The sequence below is a fragment of the Atta colombica genome, unplaced genomic scaffold (genome assembly GCF_001594045.1).
Source record: "Atta colombica isolate Treedump-2 unplaced genomic scaffold, Acol1.0 scaffold187, whole genome shotgun sequence".
NCBI lineage: Eukaryota > Metazoa > Arthropoda > Insecta > Hymenoptera > Formicidae > Atta > Atta colombica.
The window spans coordinates 1,450,803-1,463,585 of record NW_017259279.1 but is presented as its reverse complement, the minus strand read 5'-3'; the positions used below and the strand labels follow the sequence as shown (position 1 = coordinate 1,463,585).

Sequence of the window (12,783 nt, the reverse complement as noted above, 5' to 3'; positions counted from 1 at the left end):
ATATATTTTTATATATTATTTATAACTATTATTTTTATATATTATTTATAAAAGAAAAAGGGAAATTCAAGTCAAGGCAATATGCCCTTTTTATATGAATTTTTTATTCGCGCATCGCCTTATTACATTTGATGAGTCCTTTAATTTATTTTATATTGAACATTTTTATTTAATAATAACTTCTTGAAAGAAAGGACTGAAAGATCTAACTGGCAGGTGGAATGGTCTGATGTTATTGCTTGGATGAGTCATCAGCATGTTCGCGAATGACAATTAAGACGAGATGTTACCGATGACAGATGTACTACTAATGTAAACGTAAAAGAGACAGTTACCTAACCGAATCTTTCAAAATACTTGAGTTTCACGTTATTTATAAGATCGGGGACGAGTCGCGTTAATTATAGCATCTCTCATCTTTGGAGGTGTTCGATCATCGATGTCGTCTCGTAACCGCATGATGCTCATTGATCATCGTTAAAAGCATCCATCCGAATAATGCGCAGAATGTGCGCCTCGAATATCATAAATTCTTATCGTATGAAATCTTCAAATTATATAATTTATATTTATAAATTATGTAGTTTATATTTATACGAAATATTTTTTTAAGTATTTCTCTAATATTTTAGGAGTCGATTTCTGAGATTATTTTATGAAGAAAAATTTATATAAATATATATATATATGATTCAAAGATCTCGTTTCAAAAATACAAGAAAATCCGAATGTCAAAAGTATAAAACTATTCTTCCTTTTTAGCTATTAAACATAAGAGAAATTTTTAAAAATTATTAAATATAAATTATTAAAAAGTGTATTATCTTTATTTTTTCTTATAATCGTTTGATCAAAAATATTTAGGAGCAATAATGTATTACTTAAATCTTATTTCGACTATTGACGTTTTATAAAACGGCTGTACATAAAAAAATAAAGGCATTTTGCCTATTTACTGGTTCAACTTAAAAAAACTCTTCATTTAAAAAATAAAAAAAATAATTTCATATAATTTTTAATCCTTTTATCTCTAAGACCTTTGAAACCATTATATACATATATACATATATACAAACTTTTCTTCATGAAATGACTTCCTAAGAAGTCAATTTCTAAAATATTAAATAATATTTAATGAGCTTTCCTATAATAAATCATTATTTCAGTTTTAAGTTTTAAGCTATAAAAAATTGATCAATCGTAATAGATTATTCTTCTCACATCCGACTGTGATTGGTTAATGTCTTATGATTTAAAACTTAGATAATAGCTTATTGTAGAAAACCCATAAGAAATTTCTGTATTAGTTTACAGTATATTGGTTCAAGATCATACTCTTTGTGCATTGTTCTCCTTTGTAAACATTCTTAAACATAATAATAAAATATAGTAATATAGTAATTATATATTTAACAAAGATTTTTCTTTCATTTATAATATTGCATTATTTTTAAATATGCGCATCGTGGAATGATAATAATCAATTGCTGTGTCTTAAAATGAAATTGTCAGGATAATAATTGCTGTATGGCAAATGTATGTCTCGTTTGAGGATCATAAGCCAAGTCTCCAGTTTGCACCTGTTGTACCCGTTGCAGTTTACATTTCTAATGTTGAGCGGTGGGGAAGTGTCAAAAATATCTGGCAAATGCCGTGATGGTTTATTTTCGATGTACACGAATTGCTGATAACATTTACCAGACATCATTTTCGCATATGTCCTGGATGAGATTTCATTGCTCTATTCATAGCAAATAGCAATGGCATTTAGATTAGAATTTTTCAAGGCAAATCGCATATAAGATCAACGCGTGGAAGCTAAATGAGATATTTGTTGTAATTTATCTTTCTTTTCATATAATTACCATATTTTTAAAAGCATATGCCAAATGTTGCAAGCCTAACGCATATGTGACACATATTGTGAAACATTCTCAAGTATAAACGTAGCTTGCATCATATTACAAGTGAGAAATATTATCGGATTGACGATGAAAAATCGATGAGACGCAGACACGTGTACGTTCCGACATTTGTTAGTGATATTTACTCTCGCGCTGACATACCACATCATGCATAACTTTACTGCCGCGTGAAGGGGTGGAAATAACTTCGCACGCAATCTAATACATAACGCGACTCACCGTGCGACGTATTCCGTTTTCTCCGTGGGAAAAGCGCGGTATCGCTGAATCTTGCCGACAGCGAACTTCTCTTTGTTCGATACATTAACACCGCACTGGGATCCCTATAGATGTGTGCCGCATGCACATTGCTACTGCAGTTTACCTGCATTCTGCAACATTGAAATCGAATTACAAGTCTCAGCTAAAACTCTAATAAAAAATACTAAAAATAAAGGCCTTAATATAAAACCATACCATATATATATATTTGTCACTTTATAAAATTTACCATATATATATATATATATATATATTTGTCACTTTATAAAATCTATAAATGAATATCCTTCCCTTAAAATCATTAATACTAAAAAAATTATGATTATAATACTAAAAAAATGTCGCCCTTCTTATCGCGTTTATACTTCAAATGCGTGTATTAAAATGTCTTCATATATGTGTGCGCTTTCATAGTTTTCCGTATAAAAATAACATTATATTACATACAAAATGAATTTACACATTTAAAAGTATAGTATACATACGTTAAGTTTTTCAAGTCCATGGTAAAATATATGATCGAACTGTCATCCTTCTGTTCTGTCCTGAGATTCGAAACATTTTGCAGCAAACATCCATCCAAATGATTGTGCACGTATGGATTGATCGCATCGATGAGCGTTCGACCCAAGCTGAATCCGAACTGTGAACAAAACAAAAATTTTTATTCATATCAATCTTATGATTTCACAATCATTTATTGTGTTGACAGAACAATGACACATCTCAGAATTAGCAACTTTTCAATCACATTTTTTAAAATTCTTTCTGAATTGAACGTTTTAATTACATAGACGCCGACTTAGGAGAGGCAGAGCATTTTTCGCCTGCTTCCTCTAAATTATTTTTAGTTCTCCTAAGTAATTTTTACAAAAGGTTCTTTTTAACTACTACAAATAATTTCTGTTATCTAAATTGCGAGAAAATATTAGCCAGAAAACATTAGTAATAGGGTAAAATTGCTCAAAAGTATGTATGCATCGTTTAAGAATACGCATCTGGAGATATGGTAGGTGTGTCGACGCTAAGCAAACAGTGATATGTTTGAGCTTTATGGCGTAACTATTAGACCGCAGCTGTAACTCACACAGAACATGCCTTTTTGGTTAGTCAATTTGTGTATAAAAGATCAGTAGCGCGGATAGTAATCTATGGGTTTTTGGAGTTTGAGTTCTAAGACGTCGAAGTGCCAGGGGACGTCACAATTTAAAAAAATGAAAAAAATTAAATTATTTAAACAAGCGCATTTGTAATTTTGTGATTTTGTAAAATATTATCATTGAATAATTGATCAATAGCAACTATCGTTATTAATATGCGTGTGTATTTGACGTATGCATTTTCTCATAATAACAATTTAGTAATGACATTATTTTTCATGAAAGTCGATTTCCTTTCATTATTTAAAAAATGCTAATTTTTACGTTACTGTTCCAACGCAATATAGTACTTGATTTTTTATTTTGCTAAAGAGATAATGCGTTCTCTATTATATTTTAATAAAGCGATGTATAAATAAAGTTATAAAATTATAAGTAGATAAAAACAAGGATTTTTCGCACAAAGAATAGATAACACGATGGTTCAAATAAGGATTACCGCTTCAGAGATAATAACTCAATGACGACATGAAGTACGAAACAAGTGACAGATTTCACATGCCAGTTTTACGTTCTGTGCTACAAGCCTGAACAAGTCACTCACGAGTCTAACAAGGTGATGATACATCCGCATACTCGCGCACTTATTTATAAACGCGGGTGTTTCTCCTCGTGAGTGCGGAAGACAGAAACAGGTGTCTGTTACTGTACAACAGAGCGATATATCGCATTGTTGCAAAGTTACTATCTCTCAATTAAAGCTTAAAGTTACTAATATATATATTATATATATTATATATTAATAACGTTAAGCTTTAATTGACTTTGAATTTTAATTAGCGATAATTTTTCGTCATAATATTATTATATATTATATAAGACTATTATGATGGAAAATTCGCTAATTCTGAGACTATTGCAAGATCAACATCAAAATTAAAAGAGCTATTCAGAATTGATTTCCTTACATTTACAGTCACAGAACAATTCTTTTCTGGCGGAAAAGTTTTTATGAAAAACTACATAGACAAGATTTTAGAAATTACTAGTTTTTCATAGAATATAAACTAAAAATTTCTTAAAACTAAGACCTCATCTCAATTTATGTAATTTTTCTGTACTTTCTCATAAAAAATTTTTTTCCGCCAGAGTTGTTTCTCCAACAATTTTTTAAAAAAGCGTTGCCTTGAAAATTTCTTACAAATTTTTTGAAATCCAAATGATTTCACAATGTATATATGTCGTAGACGCACCGAAATGTATGTGTATGTAGTTTGCGGAAATTACAGGCCGATTATTATTAGCAACTTACCACGGCCTTGCTCGCGCTTTCCGGTGTCAGCTTTTTGTTGACATCCGCCGGCTCGAACTTGAAGTTCGTGAGATTCACGGTCAGAATACCGCCTTTGTAGAAGCCAAATGTGCTCAGGGTGATGTAGTGCCTGCCGTCCTTCTGAAATACGAATGACACTTCCGTGAGCGAGAACGGCTACGCATTCTGCCAAGAATCAGAAGGGAGAGCGAGAGAATCAAAGAACCATTCTTCAGCAGAGGATCCGGAAAGGAACAGATATGTGCGAAGGGTCCGACGACTCGCACGTCGACATTCTTCGGCTTTTCTCTTTATGGGAAAACTTCTGGAAATTTTTCCTAGGAACATACTACGTAACTGCATAAATTAGAGTAATCCGTAACAGTGTACATTGCGATTGCCCACATTCAGAGAAAAAAACTTAAGTGACAACTGTTTAAGTGACAATTGTACAAATTTTGTATATAGAATTAATGTACATATATATAATTGAATAAACTATTTTATAGTTATTGAAAGTCTGATGATTTGCTTCGAAGGTTTCAACATTAAAATTTTCGAAGATCGAAATTTTTATGCGAAATTTCGGAACTTCGATCTTTAAAATTTTGAAGTATCGAAATTATAATAATTAATTTAATGTGGTGAATAGTAATACATTTTCATTACAAATATACGAGTACATTTACGAATATATATTCGTTATTTTCTATTGGCACAAATATATTTTTCGAAGATTTAAATTTTTTTAATGAAACTCCAATCTTCACAATTGTCAAAATTAAGTAACAATTATAAATTGCAAAAATAAAATAGTTTGTTCGATTATGCACACTAATTCTACATATAAAACTTGTCAAAAGTAAAACAATTTGTTGTTTGAAGGAATCCTCTGCATTTAGAGAAAAACAGTGGCAGCAATTATAACGGCTTTTTTTATATAAGTTATATAGAATTAATGTGTAACACACATAATATTTCTAAATAAACTTTTATTATTTAGATGTAATTATTTTAAAATAGTATGTATAACTAGAATTAATGTATATGTGTGTACATTAATTCTATATAAAACTTATGATGAGAAAATTGTCACTTTTAGTCACTATAATTTCTTAATTGAGTGCATATAATTGATGGCAGATAATTCTTCTTAGAACTATTCCAGATAAAAAAATTTCAAGTCAGCTTGCTATCTAGGATGATTGTTGTTTGAAGGAATCCTATTCACTCAGAAAAATAATAATGATAGCAATTATGAATAACATACGATAACAATTTTTTGTACAAGCTTTATACATAGAATTAATGTACATAGTTATAAACAAACTATTTTATAATTATAATACTTATATAAAATACTTTGTTTAACTAATGTGTGTGCATTAATTCTACATATATAAAATTTGTATATAGTTATCATGTTTTTCTTTGAGTTGACAGACGATTTCTTCTATGACTAGACAAAAAAATGTCAACTTTGCTAGTCCCAGATAATCTTCATGTCAGCTTATTATTCCGGATTCTTGTTTGGATCCTCCGCACTCAGAGAAAAAAAAATATGTAGTAACTATAAAGATGACGATTCTATACAAGTTTTATATGTAAAATTAAGTGTACACATATAGTTAAACAAACTATTTTATACTTGCAATGGTTTTATTAATAATAGTTTGTTTAACTACAAATAATATGTGCATCAATTCTATATATAAAAATTTGTATAATTGTCACTTTTATAGTTGCTACTACTATGTTTTTCTTTGAGTGAAAAGGATTTCTTCTAAGACCCAGAAAAAAACGTCAGTTTATGATCCTATCTAGGACGATTCTTGCGTTGGAAAGAATCATTGCATAAGCATCAGTCAGACGTGTCTATCAGTTTATCATCAGTTACAATCACATTTGATAAACCCGACAATCATGATGTAAATTACATGCATCAGCGTAATATGCGCTTCGGAATTATCGACGCGCGCACGATATTATTGATGATACCGCTCGTTTCTCACGATTTTGTATGGCCGTTATATGTACAGAGTATCGCAATGTCCTTCGATTTTCCCGTCAGGACCTATTTTGCATCGCGTGTGAAAATTGCTCACTCATCGATAAAGTGACACTCGATAAACTCGTAGACGCGTTTCGGAATCCGCGCGTGTCATCTTCTTTCTCCAAGTAAGAATCAAGGCGCGTGATAACGATAATGACGGACGGCGCCGTCTGGAAGACGTAACCAACCCGTATGTCCAGCTTGTGGATCCTCGCGCTTGCCACGGCCACCAGCAGCAGAAGTGACAGGCAAACGCGCGCCATGACAACCGCGCTTGACCGCTGCATTTTCTTTTCTCGGCTCTCTCGCTGCCGCACCGTCGATCACTACACCGGGTGTCACATCACAAGGGAGGACGGCGCGCGCCGCATTAGAAAATCTTCTTCGCCTTTGCTCGTCGATACGCGAGCAGGAACTGAGGTGGTTCAGGCAGTCTCGATTGACTGGACTGGTACGGTCGGAACCGTCGGACTGGACCGCTAATACTTTGCGCGATCTGCAGTGTCGCAGTCAAACGGAACAATTAAAAATTATGATGACATTATAATGACATTCAAATGGCTCCAAAGTGATTATAAAAAGTCACTTTTCGATCAATCGGGATTCATTTTAACGTCGTTTTAACGTTATTGTGATGACCTGTTGTTCTTGGAGTAAAACGAAGGAACATGTGAATCGGACCGCGTGCACAAATGAACTGAATTTTAATTAGGTTCAGCGCGCTACTTTGGCTAGTCAAGAAAAATGTCAAACAGTTTTTCTTTTCTTTTTTTTTTATGCGAATCCTCTAATCGGATTACATTCCGATTTTCACTTTCTGTATTGAAAATCTATAATATACGTTACGTACACTATAGATTTTCAATACTGGTATAAATATCGAAACATAGCCTCGGTTTCATTGCGCCAGGGCCGGCCTGATAAACATTTTTTTCATAATTTATATATGAATTGGAATATGTTTTCGAAAATATTGAAAAAGTTTACAGCCTTTCTTAGAATTTTGTATATATGTCATTTTCGACATCTATCGTCATTCTTAATGTTAAAATTTTTTCTTAAATTTTTAAATTTTTTATCGGAAATTTTAGAATAAAAAACTTTAGAAATCTAAAAATGTTTCAGCGTTCATATTTGATAAGAATCCTAGAAAAGATGCAGACTTCGACATTTATTTTGAAGTGTTCCAATGTATATAAACCATGTATATAAACAAATTAAGAAATTATTTATATAAACAATTAAGAAATTTTCTAGAAAATTATAAAATTATTAAAAAATTCTAATTCATCATTTTTGAAATTTATATAAAAATTTTGAAAAATTATGAAAAATTTTAACAAAAATTTTCATCGGGGAGACGGCGACGCCCGATGGCCTGTAGCTTATTCTTTCCTCTTCGGGCGTGTTTGCTTTACCGTTCGGTCCGCGAGTGCAGATAGTACAATATAGAGTGTAGCTTGAAAAAAACGGACACGTTGACCTTTCCAAGATTACACTTTAATTTTCACATTACAAAAAATCTATTTAAAGACTGTGAGAAGAGATACGTGTAATTTGATGATTGGGCGATTGAGGAATTCAATCAATTCAATAATTTTGTTATTCATGACAATTCGAAGTGGTAGATATTAGATGAGCTAGATCGTTGGCGTCGCGTATTCGCATTTGAACACAAATAGGCTTCTAAGCTATGCTGGTTAGGACGAAGGATGAAGTGATCTAGGACGATTGGAGTTTTTGTGACTACAACCATATGTCAGCTGATCGGCTCACACTTAATTCAGTTGCGGTATTTGCGATAATTTCGTTTCGAATTAGAGTTTCGAGTTGAAAAAGCGTTTCCTCACTCATTCCGAGTCTTGATTTATTTATACGTTGATAACCAAGTGTGATTTCCGGATTCTCGAATACTATTGCTTAATTTTGCTCAAGTTATAAAGGTAAAAATGAAATCAAGTAAATTCTTTGACTAAAGATCCCTCGGAATGTTCCGATTTAGATAAAAAACGAGGGCTATAGATAAATGTAAATGTGCTATAGTTTGTAGGTTATTTCTTATTGTCATATGTCTTTCTCGCAGGAAGCTTTAGATCTTCTTCGAAATATTATGGAGGAGAATAAAGATTTTAAAAATATTTGGAAAGTTTATCGTTCATCTGAGACAGAACGAGTTAGATCAAATACTTTACCTGGATTGTTGCCATCCAATAACCAGTCGTTCAAATACAACACGAGCGACAATTCGCATGCTTTAATCAGACCATACAGTTGCGAACTATATGGGAGTAACAGAGAATTAAGGTACTTTTTTATTTGATAATTGCGCATGGAGGAATCAGCCCCTATGATCTTGATACATATTGTTGATACATATGACTTTTTTTGAGTAACCTCCAACAAGTTTTAGCTGTCATTCGTTATTCATTAAAAAATTAACTAAACAATTTTTATAAATAAAAGGTAATTTTTAAACACAAGATATAGATTTTATTAGTTATTCTGCTATATAATTTATATGATATTCTTCTTTTATGTTGTCAACATGATATAAAGATATTTTATATAAGGTGAGAGCCATCTAACATTTTTTTCCTATCAAGAAATGTTCGACTTAATTGTTGATATAAAATTGACAATATAAATGTCTTTAACATTTTGTAAATAGAGAAAAATATGGGATAATATAAAATCGAGAAAGATAAATATGTTTATATACATATATATGTGTATATACATGTTAAGCTAAATATGTATATATATATACATATATATGTGTATATATATATATATATATGTGTAAATATTTCATATTTATAAAATTTATTTTATTAATAATATTTTAACAAATAACGAGCGATGGCTAAAATTTGTTAGAGATCACTTAAATCTGTGACATACGATGCTTGTTTTCTTGTTAGATTGCTAGCTGAATTAGAATCTTGCCATATTGGTTGCGATGCTGTTAGTGCCAGCATCACAGCCAATACGATAAGATTCTAATCCAGCAGGAAAATAAGCATTGTGTACCACAAGTTTTAGAGATATGATTTTGAAAACATAAGGTCAAGATAAGATCATTAAAGGACTTCTTTGCTGACTGCTGTGGTAATACATATCAAATTTATAAAATTAATGCTGAATTCAATTTGAACATGACACATGTTGATGTAATCAATATAACTTAAAGATATAATGCCGAATAGAATGAATAAAATATTATTTGCAGCATAAGGTTCCAAGATAGGATGTTAAAAGTTAACAGTGACCGTATGAGTACATGGGTTTTTCCACACTACAATCATGGTATTGAAAATCTGAACTGGAGCATGCAATGTAACCAAGGATCATTTATAAGAAACACTACACCAATGAAAGATCAGTTGGAACATATGGAAGTTGAATCAGCGAATCAATCAACAGAGGAATATACTGTATATCAACCAGAAGAGGCTGGTACAATTAAATCTGTTATTTTTTCAAAGAAGACTAGTTTGCGCCCAAAATTGAAAATAAAATCTGAGAAACAAAAACCTGAGAAGAGACAGGGCTCAAATCCTGTGAACGAAGACAATATAACACCTACAAAGAAATCGAAGGATGTATTAGACAATCTCCATCCAATTACTCTGTCTGATTCTTCTGCCATTTTTACTACTGATAGCTGCAACAAACGCGATCCTCAAGCTAAACATCCGCTGAAAAAGAACTTTTTCTTCTGTAAACGTTCTATGTTTTTACTATTATTATCTACGATACTTGTAGCTTTTATCTCGGTGTACTTGTATGAAAATCAGGAGACTCGCAAGCATAGCAATGATTTTGCGAATGCCGTTATTGAATTAAAGGAGCGAATTCATGGTCACAATTTGCAGAAACTCTGTGAATATCTTCAGAGTGATGTACCCTCTTTCAAAGTGATAGTTCTCTTCGGTGACACAGGCGTCGGTAAATCATACACGGTAGATATCATAAGAAGGAATTTCCCACGAAAGTATGCTATTCGTCAATATTTCCCGCCATTGGAAGCCGTGAATGACATCAACCTTCCTCTCTTATATCCGAATCTAATTATTCTGGAAAATTTGAAAAAACGCGATTTAACGGCCTTTGTAAACTTTCTAGAGGCCCGTCGAGACACGTATAAGAATCGCTTCGTGACCATACTGGCCATTTTCAACTTCGAAGATTTAATTGAACTCGAGATACGAATAAGAAATCGGCTCCATGATGCAGCCGTAATAAAAAACGCTTTTCTCAACAAAAATATTGAAGTTGAAATTTTTTTCTATGATTCTTTGAATGAGAATGCTTTAGAGAGTTGCATTATAGATGCGATCAAAGAGAGCAAGTTGACGCTCAATGAAAAACAATTTGATCTTGTTAAAGAGAATCTGTTGATACATCAGGCCGGTTGTAAAAGGGCCTACAGGTATGTTCAGATGATCGGTAGGCAACATGAATGAATGTAAAAATTGATCGATAGAATTCCTTACAAGACGAAAAGACTGATGAAATCATTATTTTACGACTGACATAACAAATATCCGACTGTGACGAGCATTTTTTTTTGTATATATACTTTATGTAATTGTTTAAATTACATGAGTGCTTTCTAATTGCTTAACATATTTTAATATAAATATACATAGGAATAAAATGTAGCATTATGCACGATTCAATTAGAACAAATGCGTCACGTACGATTTAGATAAGGATAGAATTAAGTTAAAAGTAAAATTCTTTTTCTACCTGTATTGAATGAGAAGCACAAAAAAAAACAGTCTATTATCTTCCAATCTTATAGTTACCATGATAGTAACATGTAATTATTACAAAAATACAAGCTTACACAATTGATTTGTAGCCTTTGGACTGAGTACAGATGTGTGTCAATGATTACGATAATTAGAATTTTATGTCACCGTGTTCACGAAAATGTATAGTGATTTTACAATTGGAAAGCACTCTATGTATTGTGATAATATTAAGATCTAATAAATAGTTCTTACGAGCGAATATATTTTCTGAATGTAAATATTTTTCGAAATGCATTTTCGCTTTGATTAATTAAATGATCGTCGACTTTCTCACCGATTTTTCGTTAAAGGACATAATTTTGATAATTTATGGAAAGAGATCGAGCAGCCAATTTCATTAGTGAAAGCTAGCTTGGACGAATATGACGTTCACGGTCTGTGGACTTGAACGCATGATGAAATTTTCGTATGCATTACTTCCGAATTGTGAATATTGAAGATTCGAGCGGTAATTTTTGCGGGCGATGTCGTATCACTTATGTTTGATGAAACGCGTAATCGATTCATGGTTTCGCACGATTGAACGAACTCATGTGAATTAAGATATATACGACATATACAATGTTGCGGACTTTCTTTCTATAATTGCATTCTTTCTATAATTGCACTCACAATGATTTGTAAATGAATAATCAACTATGATACTATGTACGTTAAGTAACGACACTTAAACTATGAATGTTACGTTATTATTACTAATCGCTCTTGTGCAATCGAAAAGTCGCTCGATTGTATTTCTAGGTAGGTATAAGTGAAATTTTTCCAAGACGTGAAAGAAAGAATTTCTTATCGATTACATAAAATGCGGTCAAGTTGCCGCTATGAATGTTTTGAAGCATTTTTTGATTGGTCAATTAGTAAAATTCTTTCTTCCGAATGGTCAATCAAATGCTTCAAAGCATTCGTAGCGACAACTCGATCGCACCCACAGACATCGTTCTATCTCTACTTAGAAATAAGTGGGGGAAGAATTAAGTGCCAAAAAAGACTTGAAAAAGACTATTAAGAATATCTTATTTTTAAGTTACAAATTTGATAATGTTGAGTTAGAAAGTGGTCAGAATGGATTGCAATCAGTGCCTTTAATTAACTATTCTCATAGACGTCTTTTAGAGGTACATTAAAGTTGCTACTTGTATTTTTTGGAACTATTTTGCTCAATCTATTTATATTTCAATTTATAGTAATTATATAGATTATGTAGATTTACATTATGGACAAATTATAGAATTTTCATTTTATACTTATGACTTTTTAAATATTAATTTATGAGAAAAAACTAATTCAACATTGATTATAGAACATTGATTAT

The 12,783-nt window shown here is 31.7% G+C and overlaps 2 protein-coding genes across 2 annotated transcripts in view; one reads left to right on the top strand and one right to left on the bottom strand.

Moving 5' to 3' along the window:
* Nucleotides 1-7,052, bottom strand: part of LOC108686516 (protein GPR107) — a 9,881-nt gene extending 2,829 nt beyond the window's left edge. Inside the window, exons 1-4 of the mRNA XM_018191866.1 lie at nt 6,840-7,052; nt 4,599-4,739; nt 2,672-2,829; nt 2,145-2,296 (exon numbers count right to left, since the gene is read on the bottom strand). Coding sequence (XP_018047355.1) covers nt 2,145-2,296; nt 2,672-2,829; nt 4,599-4,739; nt 6,840-6,938 — 550 coding nt within the window. The 5' untranslated portion in view covers nt 6,939-7,052. The remainder of the gene's footprint in view (nt 1-2,144; nt 2,297-2,671; nt 2,830-4,598; nt 4,740-6,839) is intronic.
* A 1,222-nt stretch (nt 7,053-8,274) lies between these two features.
* LOC108686571 lies at nt 8,275-11,207 on the top strand. The gene is made up of 3 exons (XM_018191943.1): nt 8,275-8,594; nt 8,735-8,955; nt 9,881-11,207. The coding sequence occupies exons 2-3, from the start codon at nt 8,762-8,764 to the stop codon at nt 11,115-11,117; spliced, it is 1,431 nt and encodes a 476-aa protein (XP_018047432.1). The 5' UTR covers nt 8,275-8,594; nt 8,735-8,761; the 3' UTR covers nt 11,118-11,207.
* The last annotated feature ends 1,576 nt before the right edge of the window (nt 11,208-12,783 follow it).

Bases quoted from the DNA above. Each gene is read 5' to 3' on its own strand.
- LOC108686571 (XM_018191943.1), top strand. From the start codon at position 8,762: ATGGAGGAGAATAAAGATTTTAAAAATATTTGGAAAGTTTATCGTTCA. The intron at 8,956-9,880 runs GTACTTTTTTAT...TATTATTTGCAG, and splicing joins GGGAGTAACAGAGAATTAAG to CATAAGGTTCCAAGATAGGA.